Source organism: Mollisia scopiformis (genome assembly GCF_001500285.1).
Source record: "Mollisia scopiformis unplaced genomic scaffold LY89scaffold_3, whole genome shotgun sequence".
NCBI lineage: Eukaryota > Fungi > Ascomycota > Leotiomycetes > Helotiales > Mollisiaceae > Mollisia > Mollisia scopiformis.
Genome location: NW_017263583.1, coordinates 183,099 through 201,192, shown reverse-complemented (window position 1 = coordinate 201,192; position 18,094 = coordinate 183,099). Strand labels below are relative to the sequence as shown.

Sequence of the window (18,094 nt, the reverse complement as noted above, 5' to 3'; positions counted from 1 at the left end):
TCATATGCTTCAACAATTGGACTGGACCCGGCGTTCGCTTGCAGGTTGCAAGGGGGAGGAAAAGTAGGTTGTCGGGCTCGGACGCGGGAAGGCTTCGAATGTCCGACGAGGCTTTGACAGTCTGTGACTGGTTGGATTTTGCTGGAAAGAGGGTCTTGGACCGAAGACGAAGACGAACGTCGAACACCAAATCTTGAGAGGGTTCTGGAATAGATTAAGGTCGGGACGCGGTCTGGGGTATGCGGATCCCTTTCTGGCAGATTATTATTGGAACTCTGCACCGCAAACTTGGATTGATTTTCTGAGAGACAGAAATACAGTACTGGTAGCAGTGCAACTGCAGTCACAAAGAAACACCGGGTAATCTCGTCGCCGTATCGATGACTAAATGCCACACGCCACCTTTTGCCTCTATGGACAAAGGCTTCATACTGTACATTCCTACTTTCTTTATTTTATGCCAAGCTTTGGTGGACGTTTTCTCTCCTGAGAGAATTATGCACGGGCAGATTTTCATCCGAGTAATGTAGGCGCTAACCCAATTATCGTAATATCGAACCATTCTCGGGGTCTGATTGGATGCCAAGAGATTTCGGACATTGAAATCTGGAAAGTCCAGCTGGATGAATCTTTTATTTAATCTTTCTTGATCCCTGCTTCCCGTACCGATCATTAAGGGTTCGTCTTTTCCGCCGCTTCGGCTCAAACAGAATCCTCTCCCCTGATCAACCAGATATCGCCATCCCACTTCATCATTAGATAATGACTCAGACGAGATACAACGGAGCATAGACATTCCCGTCTGACTTGCCCCTATGATCACTGACTGAGAAATGAAGCCTTCACTCATCGTGCCTCGACTAACGGAAGGGTAACACAGTAATTCAAACCCAGGCAGCAACTGCAAACGAGGAATGTGACCGAGTCCTTCGCACAATGGGTAAGAAAACACGAGGGCTTTCCGCAAAAATCGACTCGGGAGCAGTTACCAAACTTCAGACTACTCGACTAGATCATTGCCGCCTGTGCAGACGAATGCCGCATACGAACGCCGAATGCGGTGTTGTTCGTGGAGACATAATCTTGCCGATAATACTAGAGTATCATATCTACGCGCCATCTACGCGCGGGAGCAGCCCATACGCCCACAGCGGTTACGCAGAACAGATGAAATCGCAGAAATAAGCCAGAACAACATACAAGACACATACGCCCACTAGGACGTTCGAAACCACGCATTCGCGGAAGCTTCCGTTTTCTGTTCTGCCACTCCACTCGCTTGAGTAGGTAGGTAGAAGTGGGTCTCTCAAGAAACTGGCGAGCACTCTTCAAATGCTGCTTCAAAAAGAACAAATCGTAGTCTGCAAGTTCAAGTGTCGTCTAGATAAAGTTTCCGCTACTTGTCCCCTTGATCAATCTTAATGCTGACGGACGGGAAATCCTTAAGGGATTAGCTAATCATCAGCCTTGTTCTCCAGTTATGCTTTTTACTGCTCCACATTCAGACCGGAAGTCCGGGTCAGATATCTCCATTTATTCCATATATACTTGTCACCATAGAATGAAAACAACATTTCCTTTGTGCTCTGTGCTATCTTTCTGAAGTTATGGATAAGACCATCACGTATTCCTGGTCATCTACAACTAGTAGCCACGAAAACGAGCAGAACTTCTTCGTCACTTTTATGTACTGCAATAACCAAATTTAATTTTGATACACTCAGAGTATCCAAGTCAAGTGAGCTCGAACGTGTTACTTCAACTAATTGTCCAAGTTTTCCATACTCGTCTGATTTCCAATTTCCTCAGGCATGAACCTAGCGTTCAAGTCTCGACATGGCCTCGACTTTACCTACCCATCCTGGCAACTCTACTACGTCCCACTATAACAGCCTAGGATTTACCTTGGTACAACTTGCACGATGTCTTCGGTAGAGCGTTTGACAGTTGTACAGAGTCCAGACTGTCAAACCAGTTTATAGGGACCGAATGGCATGTTGTGCCACCGGATTGTGTGACGATCTTTGCACACTCGTACGAAAGCATTTCACTACGATGCAACCTCCGAAGCCATATGCACGGAAGTATTTTAATCTTACAGGGGTCTAATTCTTAACTTAAGTACCTCTCTGAGTCTCTAGCAATCAGATCTTCAGAAGTCGAAGACGAAACTAGCCGTATTTAATCACCAAGGCATCCAGCCAATTAATTTAGTCATATCCACAGCAGCCAATATCATGAACGCCGAACTTTGATGAAATCTTCACATTTTCTCTCATACATAAAGGACAACCATGCTGTGCAGATCTTGATTTATGTCAAGTAAGTGCCAACCAATTGAGCTTAACTTTTTCGCCCAATTCTATCAACTCCCCATATGCAGACCATAAACAACGAACATACATCCATCTATGAAGTGCTAGGATCCAGCGTAACACCATTGGCAATCGTAGCCCAACCTATTAGTCGCCAATGCTTCTCGATACGTCGACTGAGCGCAACCTTCTCTCCAACGTTCGTGCAAGCCGGACTGGTAAGGATCAATTTCGCGGCATCTTGCTTCACGGCAACAACCTTAGCTCCAGTAGCTGTCGACCCAATATTCACCATCAAAACTTCGTTCTTCGCCAACTTAGCAACCTTGGCTTGCTTTCCGTCCGCAGTCTTAACACCCAACAATCGTCGAAGAAGGTAGTAGTTGACCTCGATTTCGATGTAGATATCAGGCAGACGACCCTTCAGCCCCAAGACGAAACCGACCAAACGATCAGCACGGCATAGTGTAGGATCAATTCTGGTTCCAACACCGATCAGTCCTCCAGGAACAGCGTACTTGAGCTCGTTGTTTTCCGAGTTCAGTGTGACGATTCTGCTGAAAATTGGTGTGCACTTGATTGCTCCCTTCTCATCTCTCGTGACAATACCAGGTCGAATCTCAATCTCGTCCCCAAGCTTCACCACCCCGTGCAAGATACTGCCACCAGCTACACCTCCCTTCAACTCCTCAATCTCAGCACCTGGTTTGTTAACGTCGAATGATCGAATAACGATCATTTGGGGATCCATCGTGAAATCTCTTGGTGGCACAGGAATAGTATTGACAATCGCTTCATTAACGGCATCGATATTGAACTTCAATTGGGCAGAAATCGGAATGATTGGCGCGCCTCCAGCAACAGTTCCTCGAATGAACTTTAGAATGTCTGCGTAGTGAGCGCTGGCACCTTCTTCCCTCATCAAATCGACCTTATTCTGGAGAATGATGATCTTGTCCAGTTTCATGATCTCGATAGCTGCAAGATGCTCTGAGGTTTGTGGTTGTGGGCAGGTTTCGTTACCGGCGATGAGGAGCAGGGCAGCGTCCATGACTGCAGCACCTGACAACATAGTGCTCATGAGAATGTCGTGACCGGGGCAATCAACGAAGCTACATTCACGTCAGTCTTGTTCTTCTTATCTGAAGGGCAATGAACACTCACGAGACATGTCTGAGCAGTCTATAGGTACCAGAGCATCCATCGCGCTCACACGGTGGGTCGACCTCCTTCTCACTCTTGTAGCTCCTAAAACATCCTGGTCTTGGACACTCCTCATTATCGCACTTGTAGATCTTTGCGTTGGCATAACCAAGCTTGATTGTGATGTTTCGCTCCAACTCATTTTTAAATCGAACTGTCTGTACACCTGAGATGGCCTTTACCACTGTTGACTTTCCGTGCGCCACATGTCCAATGGTTCCAATATTGATTGTTGCCTGTCGCGCAATGATCTCTGGGGTGAGAGGAGTCAAAGACTTGACATCGAGGTCTTTGGGTTCTGTTTGCGGAGGTAGAGTTGGGCGTATTATGACTTGTGCGGGTTCTTTATGTGTGCTCTTCTTCATCGCAGATTTGAGAGGAAGCTCCTCCACATGGTCATCGAAATCATTTTGTGCCTCGAGACCTGGAGAGCCAGGCTCGGAGTCAGACCCAGAGTCCTGGTCGTTGCCGTACCTATCGCCGTTCGCCGTCATTGTGTCGGAATCGCTGTTCTCTCGAGAAGTGCTGAATATTGCAGAAGTCACTGAAATATCGGCTCTTGGTATCAAACTATGTAGTCAGAGGTGAAGTTCTGGTGGCGGCTTGATATCGATGTTGTGAAATTTATCACAGCAAAAATTTGTGGGCGGTCGAAATAACCCCGCGATTTTCCTTGAGTCATATACGTCACGTGCCATCAGTTTTTCCTAACCTCGAGCTCTGAACGATTTCAGGGACATCTGCTTTGGGCCTTTTTCAAGAACCAATACAGCTTCTACATATATCACCTTCTTAAATCTACCTTGAATATGACAAACTTAGGCGTGGCCAGAGCTCTTCCGCGGTTCTTGCTTCCCAGATTGAGTTGGCAGCCAACAACAATTCCTTCCAACACCATCCGAGCATTGAGCACTACATCACCTAGATACGATAGTTACAATAGATCTTGGAACGTTGCAGACAGGAAATCCCTCTTGCGACCACAGCACAATGGGATCACAGCGCTGGCGAGCAAGAATCCCGCCGTTCGGCGAGCTTTCCATGCCACTGCACGCCAGTCTCGGGACCATCACTTCGATACTCTTAAGTTTGTCCAGCGGCTACGGGAGGAAGGATTTACGGAGCCACAAGCTGTTGCAATGATGAAGGTACTTAGCGATGTAATCGAAGAGAGGTGTGTTTCGATGTCTGTCTTCCATTAAGCTACCTAACATATTATAGTATTCAGAACTTGACACGCACAATGGTACTTCGTGAGGACCAGGCTAAAGCGACCTACACACAAAAGGTCGATTTCGCAAAGCTTCGATCCGAACTTTTATCTGCAGACTCAACAGAGTCAGCTACAACCAGGGCATCACATGAACGCTTGACAAACGATCTTGCCAAGTTGAACAGCAGATTGAGAGATGAGATTGGTCGAACGCAAGCTTCTGTTAGGTTAGACTTGAATCTGGAGAAGGGAAGAATCCGGGAGGAGGCCAATGTTCAGGAACTGAAGATCAAGGAGACTGAGACGAAGATTGAGCAGGAGGTTGCTGGGTTGAGGGAGAAGCTGGAAGGTGTCAAATTTCAGACTTTGCAATGGCTCATGGGAGTTTGCACTGGTAAGCTTTGTGGGAATTCTATGATTTCATCATCCGCTAACAATTGGATAGGTACTGCTGCTTTGATTCTTGGTGCTTGGAGGTTGTTGATGTAGACACCACTAGTTCGAAGATACCACGATCATTGCTCGCCAATAAATATGACGCGAACTTTGAGTCTTTTTGAAACTATACTCATGATAAGCGTCATACTATGTTTCCATCGCATACTTCCGAAAGATGACGATATTCATATGGTTGAGAAGTTTTTGCAATTGTCCTCATACGTCTGAACGTTTTTATGCTTGATATCTGCACGTTATGAGACTTGGATCTGTATTGGATTTTTTTTTCAGGGCAAAAAATACAGAAATTCATAATGCACAAAGACGAAACAAACTGGAGCAACGTGACGCTGCCCAGAACAGAAACCCTCGGAGAGGTTTTTGCTGTTTGACTTTTTGGGAGACTATCTCTTCCATTCGATGCCCCCCATCCCGTCTCCGTAAGTACATGTGCGGATTAACCACGGCCCGACGGCTGGTATGAACCTTTTAGTTATGAATTTGAGTCAGAGTGGAAGTTACAGCTCGAATTGGCGACAAACAAATTTTGTGTATTTCGTTCTTTAAAGGCCTCGAGCAAAGCAATTCATTCTCGGACCAGCTTAACATAAGGGAAGAATTCACTTTCACTTTTGTATTTGAAAGCTGCAAAATCTAATTTGTGCTTTTGAGAAAGTTTCTGCACATGACGGAGCTCAATGTCCGGCACAGGGGAGAACATTCAAACCGCTTAATGTAGTAAAGATCTTGTTGATTCGGCTCACAGATCCAGAGGGTAACTAGGTAAGCAAAGTTCTACAATGATAAAGTTATCAGGAGAGTGTGTTCATTCCATTCTAATACTCCCCTAGTAAGGCATCGAAACGCGAATAAATGCAAATGTTCAAATGTTCAAAGCCATTCTCTAAGTCGAGAGAGCAGACACCAGGTCTTCCATAGGCTAAAACACTAAGCAGTCCATGGAGTACATTATGACAATGAAAACATCTGGGACTCTTCATCCACCAATAGAGGATCATACAGACGGAACTCGTGCTTGCGCCGCGCCGTCACCCACACAAGTCCCTCCCTCACATGCATAGCAGTCACGACCTCAGCGTTCATCTCCGTGCGGAAGTCTTCGATCTTGTTGATCAAGTCATCATACATGAACTTTGATCATCCATCCATCACGTCGTTCGGGCTTCCCGCACCAGTTCTGTGGGACACATAGGCGTGCAGGAGAGTATGCACAATCACGGCTCGGATTGGATGTCCACGCTGGAACCAGTCATACGCCCGCTCGATGTGATGCTCCTTCAGATGTGTTCGATTGTTGAGAAAGATGCTTCGAATCCTGTCAGCAACGGCCTTGCCCAAATCCGCAGATTCAAGCAATTTAGCTGTCAGAGCCAGTTGAAAGAGGTTATTGACCTCGAGGGAGCGCGTTGATTTTCGGAGTGCCGTCAAGGTTATCGTACGCTCTTTAGCCCAACGCATTGCGATGTCAAACATCTCGCGGGGGACAAAAGGGACCTCGATGGTCTCTAAGGCTTCTGGCCTCTTCTCTCGAAGCTTTCTATGTAGAAGAGAGAAGTTGCTCCTGAGAAGTATTCTAGGAAACATGACCGGATGCTTACCAGAGTCGAGAATAACCCTAACTCTAAATTCGGTCTCGAGTTCTCCGAAGCTTTGACTTTGCCCGACATGTTAGTACCGATGTATTGGAGGAATGGGACTGTACCTACAGCACCCAATCTGCAGCTGATTTGTCTTCTGGTACTTCTTCCTCCTCCTCTTCGTCTGTTTCCCCCTCTTCCTTCTCCTCTACAGTCTGCTTGTCCTTTGCCTCCGTGCCTGTTTCTTCCTCACTCATATCGGCCTCTTGGTTTGGTCCTACCATCCGAGACTTCTTGGACGGGCTTTCATTGCGTCCCTAATGTGAATGTTAGCATTCGATCTAGAATGAATAAGTGCGCTGGAATATATCTGTTGAGTGATTGTCTCCCACCAAGACGATCACTCGAGACAGATCTCCAAAAATTTCAACGACGGTGTGAAATTTCGGGGTGATTGTTGAGGGATATCAGCTAATTAGTCGCCTTTTTCATGTACCATTTTCAGCATGAGACAATTTAGAAAAAGTTGTTCAAACTTACCTTATCCTCAGAAGGTCGCTTCTTCTTTTGAACTACCCCTCCATCGCTCTCATCATAGAGGCCCTCCTCGGCTTCGCTACTCTCAATCTCAATGTGCTCAATATCCATTGGATCCAATTCTCTGTTGGCAGGCTCATCATTTTTCTTTTGTCTTCTTCCCACCGCTGCAGGACTCACTCCCGTCTGCCCGGTTAGAAATGGCGAATAAGAGTCGAACAAGTAATTCGCTTGACTTGCGCTCAGATTTCTGAACGAACGCTGTTCCTTGTTCAATGGCGGAACTGCCTTATCTGAACGTCTGCCCACCATACCCTTCGGAGGAGCGCTGGGTTTCGATGTTATAGTGGCAGCGGACTGTGAGCTGGCAGGAGTATCTTCTGACGATTGGACCTTGCCATGTAGGGCTTGAGCCTTCGAGCTTTCCGCCATTTCTTCTTCTTCTGCTTCCTGTCTAGCCATCAAGATGTCAAGTACCACCTGAGGATCCTCACGGTTTTCTCTGAGAAGCCCGTCGATCATGGCTTCGGAAGCGTTGGGCAAGGCATCTTTGAGGAATCTTAAAGCGGTCCTGTGTTCTTCCTCGGAAGTAGGGTTAAGACCACCGGAACTGGAAGCCATGGTCGGTATTGCGATCAAAAGCAGGGGGATGACAAGAGCTAGGACTGATGGGTAGATATTTCGAATCAGATACTGATTCAAGAAGGGATTAAGTAGATTCATATACCCAATGCACCCTTTTCAGTGGCTGAAAGCAGGAGGACGTTCATCTTGACAGGCCACTTCATTGCACACCCACCCCTTCATGCAGGAATTTCGGAAGCAAACTTCACAATAAAATATCAAAACTGCGGACTTCAAGAGCTCTTTGTGAAGATCCGATGGCATACATGTAACATGCGACAATTTAGCACGGATGTCAGTGCTAGACAACTGCACTGTGTTGAGATTTCTGACCTTCTACTATTCTCTGACAAACATATCTCAATTTTTCTGACAGCAAAGAGCCCTTGTCTCTTGTTTGTTGGATGCTGAGACAATCTGATTCTCTCCCAGATAAAACTTTACTCCTTTAATTAAAGCGCCTCCTTTGAAGACAGAGTCTCACATAAGTGCCCCAGGTGTTGCAAAAAGCGAGCTAGAATTTGCTTTGAGGAGCTTTCCGGCCAGCAATTTAGCAATATTCATGGTAAGTGTGTCTCAGGACACCACCCGTATAAAGAACATGGTTCTGAGCCATACAAAGACTCAAACTTGAGCCATGCCCCCTGGCTACGGAGCAAACTTGAAGCAGTCACACGTTACAAAGAATTGCTAGAATCCAATTAGTTTTACTAATGCTCAATTAAACAGCAATATGCAACGGTACTGAAGAGAGCTTTCACAGCCAGAATGCACCAGAGCCACCCTCCCAAACAATGCAGACGAAGCAATGCCATGCCCTATCATCCTACAGAACCATGCAAGAATGCGAAAATGCTAAATCAGAGCTCAGATGTCCAATTCGGACCCGGAATCTTCAGCGTACCCACTCACACCCCGCTTGGCTCGCCTGTCCTTTCTCGAAGGGCTACCATTAGTCTCTTCAGGCCCTGGTATACTTGGGTGTTCCTTTTCGTACACGGCTCTGAATGCAAGAGCATCCTTGTCCCACTGCGCGGCTTTGTTGTTGTACTCAACCATGGCAGTAGCATATGCTTTCTTCTGGACATCTGCTCTTTCGTTGTATGGTTGCTTCACGTCTTCGGACGCCTCCTTCCACATCTTTGTGACCATCTTCTTAACCTCATTAGGAATAGGCTTTCCTTTGCCTGGTCTCCTGCCTTCCTCGCACTTGCGCTTGGCCTCCTCCCACTTGTCCTTACTGTACATACGGTATGGATTCGCATAAGTATTCGCAGGCCGCCAAGGTCGTTCACCGAGCTTAGCATAGATAGCATTCCAAATCTCGTACTCATAAGCCTCGAGGCGTGCTTGCTTAGGATCCTTGGGACTTTGGATGGTCTCGGATTTCCTCTTCATGGAAGAATCTTTTGGTGGGACTAGGAGCTCAGGCACCTTAATAGAACCGATCATGGTTTCGAGAACTTCAGAAGCTGCTCTCAGACCAGATATATAAGCACCGTGAACGGTCGCTGGGTGTGTGCCACAGGTATGCTCGCCAGCGAAGAAGAGGTTGCCAATCGGTCGTGCCATGACCTCGTAGTCATCTGGTTGGAAGTTTGGACCAGTGTAGGAGTAACTACCACGCGAAAATTCGTCCTCGCTCCACCGAGTAACAACCGCTTCAACAGGCACTGGTACTCCAGCACCGAAAATAGTGCGCAGAACCTTTGTAGCCTCAGAGATGAGCTGTTCATTTGGAGTACTTTCTGCCGAAAAGGCAGCATCACCAGCCATCAGAGCAAGTAGAGTGGGCATGCCAGTTGTATTGCTGCAATTGAACCATTGGAAGAAGCGACCACGCTGCGAGAAATAGTCTGCTTGATCCAAGCTGAATCGATTCATGGGATTGCGAAGAGCACCAAATATATCGCGTTTTTGGTCCCAGAATGCTTCTCTGTAGACCAGAACCACTTTGTTGAGGACTCCATAGCCGATTCGTTGGATTGGTCCTTCCTTCCATTCAGGCAAAGCTGGCTCAAATTCGATGCTTCGTCGCTTCAGGACACCAAGTGGTATCGTCGAGACGATATAGTCTGCTTCAATAAGCTGCCCGTCTTCGCACTCGATCTTCGACGCCGCACCCTTGTTCTCGGCATCATATATGATTCTTTTCACCTTGTTCTGCCTCCGCACATTTAATGGCTCTGGGCAATTCAAAAGACCTCTTGGTACCTGTTGATACCCTCCGGTGACCATAGTGTGTTTGCCTTCCCATTCATTGCCAGCATCAAGATCCCACCCACCAAGGCTGAGCTTATTGCAAGTGACTGCATTGCTGTACTCCAGATTCGCAACATGCCAATTGATTAACCGCAGATCGAGAGGAGTGAAATCAACGATGCGCATGTACTGACGAATGGCCTCATCGAAGACTGTGCCTAAGGTAGCATACCTCGAGCTAACAGCAGATTCGAGATCCAGATCATATTCGATACCGATGCCTGGACGTAATTCCCAACCTATTTCCCGAGCTTTATAGGCAGCAGTATGGACAGCGGGTATGCCAGGCTCAAGATGTGCTCGTCCCGTCAATCTATCCGACGAGACCGGAATCATCTGTACGTCAGCTGTAGGGGAGTTTCCACTGTTCGAGGTGCTTGTGCCATTCGTAGAAGCATCTTCAATTTCGCTGATTGTCTTTGAGCCTTCTGAGCTGACATCGCGTCCTGCGTCAAGGAGGTCTTTATCGCCGTCGACCGCAGGAGGGGTTGGAAGCTTGAATTTATACTCGCTGACTCGATCGAGAATATAATTGAACAGCTTCTCTGCGTATTGATCTCGATTGATATCTACAGGCTTTCCGCTTGCATCGTAGATCGTGGTGTCCGGTCTTAAAGCATGGTATGACAATGCTAGTTGACCTCTGACAATGATATTGAGAGGATTACCTCGGTCAAAGCCAGTAATGATCATGCCACCCATCTCAGCTGTATATCGACTTCCATAGCCAAGAGTCGCATGCTTTGGTTTTGACTTCATGGCCCTAGAGTATACTCTGCCGCCAATTCGGTCTCTACCCTCTAGAACGACGACTCGTGGAGGATCTTCGCCCATTGCTCGGAAACGTTCTTCGAATTGTGAGAATAAGCCTTCCAATTGCCTCGCACAACCAAGACCAGACATGCCAGCGCCAATAACGGCTACAGTCTTACGCTTCCGCTTAGGGCCACGTTGGGATTTCTTGACATCTCTGCCAACCCCAAGATGCTCGAGACAGCCGTAGTTAATATAGCCACGTCGCACAAGCCATTCATAGCAGACATTAGCAGCATCAAACCAACGAGAATCCTTGGCACATCCGATGGCTTCATCGCGCATTACACCAATCATAGGATTTCTGGTCCATAATCTGAGGATGCCATTTCGGATGTTGAGGTACGTAGTCACTTGCTGATGAGTGATATGTTTGCGCAGCATAGCATGTTCCTCGGTATGTAAGCTGTAAGGGTTGAGACGAGACGATTCTGCAGCCGCGATGCATTGTCTGGCATACTCGCTCGGGGCAATGTCAGTAGGTATGGAAACCTTCGGTCGGACATCATATATTTGCCGTCGCTTTCCTGCATGAGAACCCGACTTCGAAGTGTGCTTCGAGTTGACATCGAAGCCGGTTGGGGATGTGGCTTTACTCGATATTGATGAAAGGGCTGATGAACCGTCGTCAAGGTCGGTAGTCATGGATGATGCCATAGAATCGCGAGCACTTTCAGGCCTGAGAAGTATATTGCCATCCGACGTAGACTTGAGATGCCGCTCAGTGCTATAGTCGGAAAAGTCAATTGGCTATATCTCACTATCACACCGGAATGGTTGTGCTTTGAAACTTAAATTACTGCAAGGAAAGAACGACCACGTACCGGATGATATTCTGAAACTTTTGGTCCCCAAACTTAGTAAGAGAACCTGCACCGGAATGAGATTTGGGAGAAAAGTTCTCGCTGGGAGATTCAACAATAATAGTATGCGATTGTTGATCAAGCATGTCGACACTGTCACCATATCCGCTCGATATGGCGCCTGGGGTAGAGGAGTCTCTGCCAGGATTCGAGGTCTCGAATATTGAAAGATGCGAGTCCAGTTCTTGTAATCCCATCAAGTTGAGATCATCATGATGCGAAATTTGGGTCTCCATTGTTACTGCCATCTCTGGTAACTTAAGTCTTGTGACTTTGTGTTGTTTCTTGGACATATATGGGTTGTCGGTTGGGTCAGCGCTGCTACTCGAATTTCCCATGCCACTTGATATCGCTCAACCGCGCACCCCTCCCGCAAGTGTCATCGATAAGTTTGATTTACTGCGTATGACTAGATTGTGAAGAATAGTTAGCCACTCTTCTACAAAGTTGATATTGGTATATGTATCACCCACGTGGAACCGTCTCACCTGTCGCATCCGTTATTGCCTGTCGCCACACGTAGATCCTGCTGCGAGCTCAGTTCAGTTTCTTCGCTAGGTTCGTTGTCACTCGAGAAGGAAAGGAACGTCCTCAAAGAAGACTCGGAGAGATTCGTGGGGTTGTTGTGTCGTACGATATGTATCAATTCCTTTCTAAGTTCTGAGAGTCTCGGCCTAATGATTAAAGCCAATGCGAATAACGTATCACGTGCGCCATTGTAACGTCGGCGTTGACCTCAACAAGGACAGAAGTGGGGACAGAATACAACAATTATTTAGACCGGAAATCATGGAGAGCTTGTCATTTAATCATTACATTATTGTTAGACTTAGGTTAGCGCTGCTCAAGGTTGGCATTGCGTCTGTCTACGAGTCTTGCACAATGGTGGTGTTCTTTCCCAGGGTCGCCTTCTCAATTGCTGCGTCCATCATCTTATTTCCACTAATGATCGAAGTCGTGCATATGATTATTTGCTTTCGTGCTGGCGGATTTGAATTAGCATGCGTCGTGCAAGAAAAGCCAGCAGATCTCAGCTTACCTTCTTCTTTCTTCGCGATGAATCTCAACGCCGCAATTTCTGCAAAGGTAATGCCTCCTAAAAACACGACAAAGACGAGTTTCTTCTCACCGCTACCTGTAAGCAGAGCGCGAGCTTTTGCAGCCTTGTCTTCCCCTTTTTGCACCTCGTCAAATGTCTGCCCTCTAACATGCTTCAGTGCCTCGTCAAAACCCTTCCATCCTTGTGAGGCTCCACCGCTTGTTGGCCCAGTTGGATTGTTCGCATTTCCGCCGCGCGTGATGGAAGTAAGATACTGCTTCTGCAGAACACATTGTACTAGACGAACTGACAGTGGTGCGTAGCCACTATACACATATGCAATGTCGTTGGGGTCGTGCTCATTGACTTCGTCGACAATGAGGCGGAGAGCTTTGCGCACATATGTGTAATTGGTCTTCGTGCCGGCAGCAGCTCCAGCTCCAGACATGGGGATCATTGAAGCCATTGGGGAGCTCCGAGATAGCAGCAATTGCAATTTCTCTAGAGCGTCTAGAGTCAGCATGTGTTGGTAACCATAAGCGTGTAGGACCATCTTCTTGAATATTTCCAATTCTCGAGGCTTTATGCCACCAGCAATGCAGGATTCCAGGCACAACAAGCGCAGAACTTCTTTCAAAGGTGCGTCTCGAGAAATTAGCTCCTCGATCGAATCATGCTGAGACGATGGGTCTGCCCCAGCTGCGAGATTCTGCTGAACCTCCAGTAGTCTACCAAATTGATCTGATCGAGTATGCTTCATTATCTCTTCTGCAAGCCCGGTGTGTATTTTCAAGCTCTGCTGCTCAGCCTGATACCCTGGGAGTTTGTTGACAAAGTCCCGCAATTCTGCGGTGGTTTTGGTCCCGTGTCTGCTCTCGTAATCAGTTTTAAGGCGACGAGCGACCTTATTCAGTAGATTTCCCACAATAGCGAAATTGGTGTCTCTCAACTGGTCATAGAGCTTATCGGATGAATCGAGTAAAATCTTGCGTTTCTTTGATTGTGCTGGTGCAGCGATGCTTTTCGAAGAGCCTGGCGCGGCTTGAGGAGCAGCCCCTACAATGGAGGAATCTACCTCTGCTTGGTTGTTCTGAATCCCCACGGTCTCATCGATCAAGCCTTCGTAAGTTAATTGGGTAAGAAGAGGGGTAGCAAAGTCGACCTCGCGGTCAATGACAATGAGGCTTTCGATTGTGGTACTTGGTGTTAGACCGAGCCTACTGCTTTCATTTGTGTCTTCACCAGCGATTAGTTCCTGTCGCATGCGTGAAAGTAGATCTGCCAGTCTCTTGGCATTGTCACCTTTCCCAGTTATGCGTGGGAAAAGGCCATGCTTTTGTTGTATAAGCATCAAAGCACGTGCCAGCAGGAAAGTTGGTGTCGGATCTTTTCGCAAATATAAATCGCTGAAGGAGCCCTCCAGTTCCAATGACAGGACGTCTTTCTCAACTGGAAGAAAGTACAGGGGAAACTCTGCTATGCTTGTATCGCCAAGAACACCGGCATCTTCGAGAATCTTTTCGGAAACGAGCGTCCGTCGTGGAACCCAAAATATGGAAAATTCGTGACCTGTCTGACTTTCTCGCTGCATACGCTTTATATGGTCTGTATAAATGTCAGCACGTAATGGCAGCATCACTAGCATATGATAAAAAGATGAAAGAGACACTATTAAGCGCGCTGTATGGTGATTTGTATAGGGCTCAAGACTGACTGGGTAGAGTAGAAAAATCGTCTACCAAGTCTACTTTAAGAGCCCAATTGCCATGAAACAAGCTGCAAATAGGAATGAGATGATATAGCGAACATACCGGCTATCGACTGGGCGTGTTTTGCACTTTCTCCTCTTGCGATGAACACAACATTCCGCTGACTGACATCCGCATTGCCGTTCTCCAAGAAGAATACTTTATCGACTCCATAATCCTGAAGTGTCGAGAACTTCACAAATAGACCGATCGGACCGGCCAAACCCTTCTCAAGGACCAAGTTCTTCTTTCCTCGAACCTGTGTGAACACACCAATAAGTTGGGGCCTTGGGGTGGACGACGAGATTGGACCCCTTACTTACACCCTCGAGTAGATACAGGAGATCCTTGCGGGCCTTATCTTTGATATGATCGGTATCGAACCCAACATGAGGAGCCATGGTGAGCTCTACATGCGGGCGGGCGAAGTTTGTCTGATGTTTGAAGTGAAGGGCATTGATGGCTCAAGCTTGGAAGATGCGGGCCCGACCCCGCTAGCGAGATTGCCGACTGGTTTTCATCAGCCTCGTCGAAGCCCTTTACCTTCCCACCAATGACTCGAAATTGTCGGCATTTCATCAACGACTCTTGCATACGACACAGATTGTGTTGTAAGTGAATGAGGAATTCTCACAGATGACTGTTCAGATCTGCGAGATTTAATCGATCCCTCGATAGACCATCCGCGCAAGTCTCCGAAACCCGCCCAACTTCTATGTAACCGCACCTGCAAGGCAACAAGAGGATGGCCACATGATGTTGGCCCCAAGACCGGCAACTCGAGTTGAAGTCTCGTGAGGACCTGGAGACGCCTCGTGAGTCTGATCATTCGCTTGACCCTTGATACACCGAGGCATGTGGAAGGAGACATGGGTAAGAGGAGAGCTATTCTCACTGCGATAAGATTTGACTATCTCATTGACAGGATGTTGGTCATGAATCGGAATATCCAGCAGGTTTTGAGTGCTACCAACTCCAAGAGTTGTACTGACGAATTCAGGCAGCAACGACCAAGGGACTCCCGCTCTGTGGTTGACATCAATGCCGGAATCCGGTGGATGAGGTTCATCTAACTTCATCTGCCGCTGACAAACCAGGAAAGGTACTACTGGAGAGCTTGTATAAGAGAATGGCAGAAGAGACGGAATTGCGAAAGAATCTGCAGTCAACACCTGAGAGTATGCGGTTTAAAATTGGAGAGATCTTTTCAACAAATTACAAGCCGACGAAAAGTGACAGCAAACGCATCAATGAAAGCCGAATCAACGAAATAGACACACTTTCCACTTAGATCGAATCTTGCTATGTTTTCGACACTGTTTCTATCGAATTGAGCCAGGCACGTGGATTAGACTATTGCACCGAGATTGTCTATGAGGTCGGTAGTAAGGGCTTATCAACTTCAACATCTGTTCAACTACACCAGGAATCACTTGAAGTAGTCTTCAAATAGCAACGTTGGAGTAAACTTTGGCTGGGATTATTTTCAGATCCTAGCGTTGTTGCAGGCACTTACTCACCGCTGGTTTTACAATGCTGCAATGTAAAGAAGCGATTACCCTGTATGAACGTTTCGTTTAGTGTTGATAGGACTTTTCCCTCTCAAATTGATATCAAATTTTGCGTCCATTCACAACAAACTGTTGAGGAATGTATCATACTTTATATAACTTTGAGGAGGGCGAGTATGCTACGTTAGCTTCCATGAAGAAGAATTGAACAAGCTACTTTTCTAATGATCTGTGGATCATTTATGATTTCAATCCTTGGACAAGGCAATGTGAATAAGCCCTGTATCTTGATATAACTCTAGACTCATCCTATGCCATCTGACTTGACATTCAAGAATGAGGTCTGAGCTAGCTTTCAAAGTAGGTATTGTAAAGTGATTTACTGAATATGCTTCTCATATATGAGATACTGTATGGTACATTCACTTGCGTTTAGAAATGACTTACTCGTCAAGAAAGTGTCTTTTGAGTTGAACCAAAATCCGCTGTTGGAAAAACTCCGCGCATTTATGATTCATTGTCAGACTCGCGATGAAGACAGTCCCTAACGCCATGCTATTATGCCCCTTCTCTCAAGCGCCCTTCCCATACCGCTATAAACATCTTCAACCCTGTCCTAGGCCCGCCCTAACGCCATTTCTGACTCGAAGCCTCCCTCCAAGGCATTTCTGTCCAGTTCCAGGCTCTAAACCGTATTGTCATGGTAATAGAAGTCGATATCTCTTGGTCGTCTCCTGTTATTCGCCACAAACTGTTGATCTCCTTCTGGTCTCTCGTTTTTGCTGTTTCCAGTCAACATGCTTTGTAGACTCATGCATATGCTCTCCACATTTTGTATGGGTGTCCAGCCTTGTGAGCCGAGGAGGTCGAGACAGATGATTCCGTTTGAGTAGATATGCGGGTGCATGGGAATAGGGCGGTCCTTAGTGTTCACAAATACCACTTCTGGAGGTTCTGTAGAAAGTCAGAGCTGGGTTTCAGGTATTTGTGGGAATCGAGGGATAGAAATGCAAGTAATAGACATATTATGACTCCGCACAAGATATAAAAAGAAGGAGTAGTATTGGAAGTACGTACCAATGGGATATTGAGCACTGAACTTGAACTTTAGACGGTATGTCTGGTTGAGGTAGAGTGGGTTCGCATCGAGGACCCGAATGTCCAGTAGCCAGTCTTGGAAGTCTTCAGCGCTAACAAGTTCAATACCAGGCGGCAGAGATTCATGAAGCTAGGAGGATCAGTAAGTATAAGACTATATGGTCTGAGGGATTGCTTTGACATACCTTTTTCAATTCCTTGCCGAGGCGTTTTGTTGCGAATGCCATCCTGCTTTATCTGCTGTGCCGTTGAGAGAAAGTGTGCGAATCTTCTGAGAGGCAATAGCTGCAGGTCTGCCGGAGACTGTGAATGGAAGGTATCTAGCTCAAAGAAAGGGAGAAAGAGTGTTTGCGATAGTGGAATTGATGTATTGTGTAGACGTGGTGGGATGGTAGACTTTCCAAGGCCAAGGTTACAAGAGGCTAAGATGCGGCCGAGTCTTTATCGATGTCGATAACCAAGTTAGGCACCATTTTTAGACATTTAGAATGTCCCAGATCAAGAAGGAGAGTTTAAGAAACGCAGGTGCAAGTGAATTCGCATGTATACTCTCACAAATCTACTATTTGTATATACCAACATCTACTATCACAACCTCAGGGAATATCAAAAGCCACGTCGGCCGCTCTCAGAGAGAACCTTGGAAAAGAATAGCTTCACGTGTTGAGCTGGGGTCTGCAACCCCTGATGTGGTAAGCCACAGCCCCTCTCAGCCCTTCTGCGGCTGGATGCTGCTAGATTGTAAGGCAGACCCGTGGTCCTGCGTGCGTGGGTCTAGTCTTTTATTTTATCTGCACGGCGAACCTATCGTTGACCTTTTGTATAATTCACT

The 18,094-nt window shown here is 46.8% G+C and overlaps 7 protein-coding genes across 7 annotated transcripts; 1 reads left to right on the top strand and 6 right to left on the bottom strand.

Annotated features, from left to right (window-relative positions):
• Positions 1-92: 92 nt before the first annotated feature.
• Positions 93-952, bottom strand: LY89DRAFT_293004 (uncharacterized protein). The gene is made up of 2 exons (XM_018206525.1): positions 319-952; positions 93-253 (listed from the first exon to the last, which is right to left on the bottom strand). The coding sequence occupies exon 1, from the start codon at positions 848-850 to the stop codon at positions 344-346; it is 507 nt and encodes a 168-aa protein (XP_018076653.1). The 5' UTR covers positions 851-952; the 3' UTR covers positions 93-253; positions 319-343.
• Positions 953-2,107: 1,155 nt separating this feature from the next.
• On the bottom strand, positions 2,108-4,147 carry LY89DRAFT_636179 (eukaryotic translation initiation factor 2 subunit gamma). Its single transcript, XM_018211478.1, has 2 exons — positions 3,480-4,147; positions 2,108-3,427 (listed from the first exon to the last, which is right to left on the bottom strand). The coding sequence occupies exons 1-2, from the start codon at positions 4,010-4,012 to the stop codon at positions 2,410-2,412; spliced, it is 1,551 nt and encodes a 516-aa protein (XP_018076652.1). The 5' UTR covers positions 4,013-4,147; the 3' UTR covers positions 2,108-2,409.
• Positions 4,148-4,348: 201 nt separating this feature from the next.
• Positions 4,349-5,220, top strand: LY89DRAFT_552293 (DUF1640-domain-containing protein; the record flags this gene model as incomplete). Its single annotated transcript, XM_018208315.2, has 3 exons — positions 4,349-4,692; positions 4,740-5,125; positions 5,177-5,220. Coding segments are annotated over 3 exons (774 nt in total), but the record flags the coding sequence as incomplete, so codon positions are not given.
• Positions 5,221-6,123: 903 nt separating this feature from the next.
• On the bottom strand, positions 6,124-7,229 carry LY89DRAFT_680435 (uncharacterized protein). Its single transcript, XM_018214081.1, has 3 exons — positions 6,897-7,229; positions 6,789-6,844; positions 6,124-6,496 (listed from the first exon to the last, which is right to left on the bottom strand). Exons 1-3 carry the CDS (start codon positions 7,022-7,024, stop codon positions 6,468-6,470), a joined length of 213 nt encoding a protein of 70 aa, XP_018076650.1. The 5' UTR covers positions 7,025-7,229; the 3' UTR covers positions 6,124-6,467.
• Positions 7,230-8,795: 1,566 nt separating this feature from the next.
• LY89DRAFT_728452 (uncharacterized protein) lies at positions 8,796-12,114 on the bottom strand (the record flags this gene model as incomplete). Its single annotated transcript, XM_018219265.1, has 2 exons — positions 8,796-11,730; positions 11,828-12,114. 2 exons carry the CDS (start codon positions 12,112-12,114, stop codon positions 8,796-8,798), a joined length of 3,222 nt encoding a protein of 1,073 aa, XP_018076649.1.
• A 532-nt stretch (positions 12,115-12,646) lies between these two features.
• On the bottom strand, positions 12,647-15,271 carry LY89DRAFT_636174 (vacuolar protein sorting-associated protein-like protein 33A). Its single transcript, XM_018211477.1, has 4 exons — positions 14,977-15,271; positions 14,717-14,912; positions 12,906-14,510; positions 12,647-12,848 (listed from the first exon to the last, which is right to left on the bottom strand). Exons 1-4 carry the CDS (start codon positions 15,052-15,054, stop codon positions 12,733-12,735), a joined length of 1,995 nt encoding a protein of 664 aa, XP_018076648.1. The 5' UTR covers positions 15,055-15,271; the 3' UTR covers positions 12,647-12,732.
• A 1,578-nt stretch (positions 15,272-16,849) lies between these two features.
• On the bottom strand, positions 16,850-17,489 carry LY89DRAFT_575622 (putative ubiquitin-conjugating enzyme E2 W; the record flags this gene model as incomplete). The annotated part of the gene is made up of 3 exons (XM_018208796.1): positions 16,850-17,118; positions 17,242-17,392; positions 17,448-17,489. 3 exons carry the CDS (start codon positions 17,487-17,489, stop codon positions 16,850-16,852), a joined length of 462 nt encoding a protein of 153 aa, XP_018076647.1.
• Between the last annotated feature and the right edge of the window lie 605 nt (positions 17,490-18,094).